General features: G+C 28.4%; 1 protein-coding gene across 1 annotated transcript in view; it reads right to left on the bottom strand.

The window, feature by feature from the left end:
- Window positions 1-226: 226 nt before the first annotated feature.
- Window positions 227-6,975, bottom strand: part of LOC139524886 (probable Na(+)/H(+) antiporter nhx-9) — a 32,497-nt gene continuing 25,748 nt past the window's right edge. Inside the window, exon 11 of the mRNA XM_071320023.1 lies at window positions 227-5,589. Coding sequence (XP_071176124.1) covers window positions 4,775-5,589 — 815 coding nt within the window. The 3' untranslated portion in view covers window positions 227-4,774. The remainder of the gene's footprint in view (window positions 5,590-6,975) is intronic.

Genomic DNA, 6,975 nt, shown 5'->3' with positions numbered 1-6,975 from the left:
GATTCAATTCCATCATCAGGTGTTAAAAACAAAAAGTGACATACCTTAAAAGGACAAAAAAATCACTGTGACCACATTAAACTTAAGTTCTATCCTTTTATATTCTTACAGGTTTTCAAACATTCAACAATACTTCACAACAGAATCCTGTCATTCAAGATCATTTCATTTTAAAACTCCTGATTTAAATCTCTTAAAGGAATGGCACCAAAAAAAATCTGCTAAACAAGTTTTTCACTGTTTATTGAAAAATTATCACATATACACAATAATTCAATATTGCATGTTTTTTCAAATTATAAATTATACATGACTGTAAAATCAAATAGACACCACTAAGCAACATGTAACTGGTATAACACAACCACACTAAAAACATCGGTCTGATATTTACTGGTAACGAGTTCAAAGTCATCATAATTTGTTCTTATTTTGTAAATAAGTAGGACAAAAACAAAGAAATGAGTCTCGAGTTAATTGATACACTTTTTGAACAATGTATTGGCAAATAGTGTGTGTCATTTTTTATTTCAGATATATCCTATCCCAGCATGCACTGTATGATTTAATGCTGGTGTTGGGGAAGATTCAACATTAAATCAATGTTATGAGCAAGCTGGGATAGTATATATATAAATATGCCTGACTTTTTTTTTATAATAATTAATTGTCTTTATATTTCAAAGAATTCATGATATAAAATTCTGCTTTCACTAAGAATTCACATAATATACAAATTCTAATTTCAAAAGAATTTACAATTTACAGGATTCCAATTTAAAACAGTGAATAGGATGAAAACTTTTACATATAGCAAGACCATGTCTTTATAAACTTTCAGGTCTTCCATAAATAGATTTCTCAGTTCAAAATGCATTGATTGCTATCACATGTTAGATAAGAGATTAAAACTTCTCACTGGACATGATAAACCAATAGATTGCTATCACATGTTAAATAAGAGATTAAAACTTCTCACTGGACATGATAAACCAATAGATTGCTATCACATGTTAGATAAGAGATTAAAACTTCTCACTGGACATGATAAACCAATAGATTGCTATCACATGTTAGATAAGAGATTAAAACTTCTCACTGGACATGATAAACCAATAGATTGCTATCACATGTTAGATAAGAGATAAAAACTTCTCACTGGACATGATAAACCAATAGATTGCTATCACATTTTAGATAAGAGATAAAAACTTCTCACTGGACATGATAAACCAATAGATTGCTATCACATGTTAGATAAGAGATTAAAACTTCTCACTGGACATGATAAACCAATAGATTGCTATCACATGTTAGATAAGAGATAAAAACTTCTCACTGGACATGATAAACCAATAGATTGCTATCACATGTTAGATAAGAGATTAAAACTTCTCACTGGACATGATAAACCAATAGATTGCTATCACATGTTAGATAAGAGATTAAAACTTCTCACTGGACATGATAAACCAATAGATTGCTATCACATGTTAGATGAGAGATTAAAACTTCTCACTGGACATGATAAACCAATCGATTGCTATCACATGTTAGATGAGAGATTAAAACTTCTCACTGGACATGATAAACCAATAGATTGCTATCACATGTTAGATGAGAGATTAAAACTTCTCACTGGACATGATAAACCAATCGATTGCTATCACATGTTAGATGAGAGATAAAAACTTCTCACTGGACATGATAAACCAATAGATTGCTATCACATGTTAGATGAGAGATTAAAACTTCTCACTGGACATGATAAACCAATAGATTGAGCAAAACCTGGTTTATTAATACTAATAAAACATATTCGATGTCATCACAGATTGTACAAGTTTTATTTACAAATATTTGATTTTGAATGTCATCATTTACGTATTTCTATTAATAGGACCAGAAAAAATGAATTCCTAAATTAATCATCTAATTTTATTATTTTTTCAGCAAGGAGGGAAGCAATTTGTTTTATCCCCTCTCATTTTCTACTTGAAATTTAACAATTTTGAAATAAAGTAAGCAATTTTTCTTTAAAATTCAAAAGCTACAATGAAAAAAAAATATAGGATGGGTTTACTATTTCTATATAACAAATGCCTAAGAGGGGAAATCCCAATGTTGTTTAATTTGACATCAGGATTCCTAAAAAAAATTGGTTGGTAATGAAAAATCTAGAAATTCTATGTTTAAGGTCTAAAAATATGTTTTCTTTCAATTTATTTTCAGTGAAAGATGCTTGAAATACAAACTCATTATTTGGAATTATTTTATCTAATTTTTATTTACAGACATATTTTCTTAAGTCTTAAACTTTTTCTGAGTATTTGAATAAGTACAGAATGATTCACTGAATGAGGTCAATATCATATGCTATTGTTCTTTTAAACAATGTTCGGAAAGTTTACAGGAATCTACATCCAAATATAAATAGTCTAACTAGCCTGAGTTTTAAAGACAATTACCAACTGTAAAAATAATAAATATAATATCTAGTGACTTTGTAAAGACCTATTCAAATTAATTGAATATTTCAAACTCATTTTAACATAAGGTTCAATAAAAAATGTTGTTTTTCAAACAAATCAAGCAAAGCAACTAATTTGACACAATTCAGAAAACTTTGTTGTTTTAGAGGAAATCCATTTAAAACCTGATTTCATCTTTTTAAAAAGTTTTTTTAAATTCTTGGCGGTTTTAATTTCATTTTCTTGATTATAAGAATCTGCTTTCTACAATATTTAATAACACTACAACAGAATAACGCTAACATAAACAGTTATCTCCCTTTGAGAGGAATTATCTCCCTTTGGAAGGAAATGAGTTCAGATTATAATACAATATAAATCATATTAAACATAATTTCAATTCATTAAAATAATCTTATTCCATTTAATTTCAATCGATTACCATTTTAATTATTTTTATGTAAAGCAGTTTGGATAAATATACACATTATGTATTTCATTAGTCTAAAATGCATATTTGTTATTACATGTATAACACTTATTATCAATATTACACAAAAAGATTGACAATAAACTGCAACAATGAAAGAAAAACAAAATATAAATACACACAAATTTTTGAAAGCACAATTTGTAGAAATAACTCATTTTCAATAAATGCAATATTTGCACATATATAACCACCATAATAAATGATGAACACAAATTTTATATAAAATGATTTAATTTACATGTTTACGGTTAAAAAAGTTAGTATTTCCATAATAACACAAACTTGCCACTAGAAATTGCTAGGTTGAAATAAGTAACTCCAATTGAGTGTAAAAAGTTTTAGCAAATCCTTAATCATACAGTCGAAAATAGAATGCAAATTCCAAACTGGTCATATATTTCAAGAGCAGTCTAGGTTGCTGCCACATTCCTACCCATTTTTAGATCAGTTTCATACTTTTTGATGTCATAATAAATAACCATGAATTACTTGCTATTGGACTTCTGTAAAACATTATCCTTCGATTAGACATAAAAAAAAAATCCAAACCAATACAATGTACCAACTTTCGAAAATCCAGTTATAAATTGTTCAAGTGTTTATGTGCATGATGTAAAAATGAAAACCCCATAACAATGATCCAGAATGTATGTACATGTATGTATATTATATGAAATTGATTAAATGAGGATGCTGATGTCGGCATATTCCAAGAAACATTCTAAGTATAGAAAAAACTGACAGTTAATATGCAAATTTGTTCTGTATATTTGTATAACTGACTGACTAGAAACACTTCTATGAGACAGAAACACATTTGTTCATTAGCACATATACCTTATATAAATGTGTATGTACAAATAGATGGGATGTAAATTAATGTCATGTTTTTGTTCAGATAAACATCAAGATATGTTAGAAGTTTGTTAAATCACAGAATAACTCAGTCTTTTTTATAAAATTGTCTTTGCTTCTCAAATATGGAAGACATTCTTCGTAAAATTGCCATTCCCCCTCAGAATAGGAAGACCAGAAATTAGGTATTTAGTCATGCATACATACACAATACACATATACATGAAGAGTTCATAATAAAAATGCTTTAATGCATGTGTAAATCACTTTTAATGTCAAAATTATAAATAATTCATTAAAACTTTCGTCATGTCAAGTTTAATATTTTAAAATGCATAATAAATATATCATATTCCATAAAACACGAAAAAAGAATGGAAAGACACAGGCATTTACTACCAGTAAAATATTACAGCACATAAAATTTCATTAAATCACAAAAAAAAAAAAAAATAGCAAAGAAAGCTATCTGTTCTTAATTAACAGATTTTTTTATAAACCCGGTTACAGAAATTTTTACTTGCACATAAGACTTTAAAAAAAGTTTACATTTTTTCTACCTTTCATGTTTAGACACAAAAAAGGGGGAGACAAATAGGACTATTAGCACTTTTAAGATCATATTTTTGAGTTTATGATACAACTTTTAGTTTTCAGAAATTTGTACATTAATCATTTTCATTGTAGGAAAGGAAAAGATAATCCCTTGTTAGAGAAATTCTATTCAATTATAATGTAATATCTGAAAACCAAATGATTTGTTCTCTAGCCTTTTCACTGTATAAATATTGACTGTAATTCTTTGAATAAAACAAAAGACAAAAAAAACTTGTTAAAAAAATATGACAAAATCCAGTTACAAAAAACATTTCAAACAAAAACTGCATTGTTTAACAATGGACAAAGTAAAATTCAATATGAACAGAAAATAATTTGTACTAAATTTAACTTGTCATCATAAATCATTATTATCATCATTATCATTATTATCATCAATATCACTGACATCAGCATCGTTATCATTATCAATGTCTAAATCTGGCACGTAAGGGTTAATTATAATACCATCAAATTCTTCGTTGTCATATTCATCAGCAGTAGCACCAGTTAACCAACTATGAATTCGATTGTTAGCCTCACTTTCACTATCTAATTCTTGTAACAAAGTTTCTGAATGAATTCTGTCCCTTGACAACGGTTCTAATGGCTGCCAGTGTTTTGGCAGATCTGGGGCAGATGCCGAGCCTGGCAATGATTTCAATGGTTTATGGTCATTATGGTCACTACTGTTTTGAGATATTGACCCATTAAGTATTGGAATGGAAGGAATAATCACATGATGAGAAGGCGGAGCAGATGTATGGTTAGATATGAGGTAGTTACAAGATTTATCTCCACTTTGTATAGATGGCGATGAAATCGGCATTTCATCTGTATTGTCAGAGAATTGACCCCAAGGTGGGGGAATTGTAACTTCAGGTTTCTTTTCCTCCTTTTCATAATTTAAATTTGGAAATATTTCAAAAATTGGAACTTTTCTTTCAACCGGAGGTGCTTTAATTATTGTGACCTCCGGAGAAGCATAAGGTGATCCTGAGTCTTTTAAATGACTGTATGATAGGTTATCTACCCAGGAAGGAGCCTCAGAGGTTACAGGTTCATCTTCTGTCGAAACTAATGAAAGTAAAGATGGTCTAGGCACCTGTGAAGCTTCCTGTTTCCATGGTAACTGTTTTTCTGTTGCTGTTTCATCAGATAATACTGTTTCCTCTACAAAAGAAAGTATTCTTAATTATCAAACAAGTCTCTAAATGTCTCATTCGATATAATTAAAAACAAAATTTAATAAAAACACAATTAACTGAAAACAAAACTTTAATTAATACTTACTAATTCAGATAAGATTTCATGCAAATTTTCATTTACCATAAATCTTTACATTAATGTATCTAATTTCCTTATATTCTAAAAATTCTTAAAATTATTTTTTTCTGTTTAAAATTGTTAACCACATGAAAGATTAAAATAAATTTGCAAAAGTATAAGCTATGAAATAATTCTTATATGAATTTCATTGTAGTTGAAAAAGAATCTGCACCTTTTTAATGCTAAGCATACATTAATAATCCATGTATAACATACTACTCTATATGATAAGCATTTTCCTTTTTCACTTCAAACAATCAATACAATCCATGATTTGTTTGTCTGTGGAAGAGACACTTGTAACTTTTCTGAGTATAATATTCTAATCTACACATAAATAATAAATTAAAGAATATCTAAATTTATCCTTACTTTGAATTTCAAACATTGTTAAAAATTATACATGTCTGTCCTTAAAACTATTCTTTCTGATCTGAACAAGTTCTCTGATTAAAGCCATTAGTAATTCGCTCTGATCACAGTCACTAGTCTTAAATTATTCTATCCAGTCAATTAAATAAACAACTTCAACCAATTTGTATTTATTTAAGCATTATGTAATAATTGTCCTTCTTACGCAAGTCTAAACTGATCTTATATTTAAACCTTGGGTTGTTCAATTATTTCTGACCTTTAATTAAACTGTGATACGGAAAAATTATCTATACAAATTTTAGATTGCTCCACTAAAATATAACTGGCACTCAAGGAAGACCAGAAAACCAAAACAAATCTATTGCTGGCTACATAAAACATTTTCTGAGAACAAAAATCTAGCCAATCAACAGCTGCATCATGATCACATGATATGCCTGCCCTCTTCCTTATTTGAATCATTAAAGTCCCATAACTCAGGAAAAGGGAAGTAACTTAAATTTGTTGTAACATTATTAAATATTCCTGGGATAAAGGGAAAGATAACTGGACTGTTGCTCAATACAAAATAACTGTGAGCTAATAATTTTAAAAAATTATCGTCATAGCTAAATTTAGTTGTCACATGACATTACTTGCACATGGATCAATAGACGGATAAAAACAATACCATCCTTTATGTAACAAATATATTATAATGGAACACACAGATTTTGTTTCTGCTAAAACTTTAAACTTTAATTTTAATAGGTATTCAAATATAAATATGCGCTGTATAGCTAGCAAGTGTGGGTCAAATTTTGTTAGTTTTTTAAGAAATCATTTGTAATAAATGTTAAGATTCCGAAATTAACA

The sequence above is a fragment of the Mytilus edulis genome, chromosome 5, assembly GCF_963676685.1.
Source record: "Mytilus edulis chromosome 5, xbMytEdul2.2, whole genome shotgun sequence".
In the NCBI taxonomy this organism is placed as follows: domain Eukaryota; kingdom Metazoa; phylum Mollusca; class Bivalvia; order Mytilida; family Mytilidae; genus Mytilus; species Mytilus edulis.
This window is presented reverse-complemented; position numbering and strand designations above follow the sequence as displayed.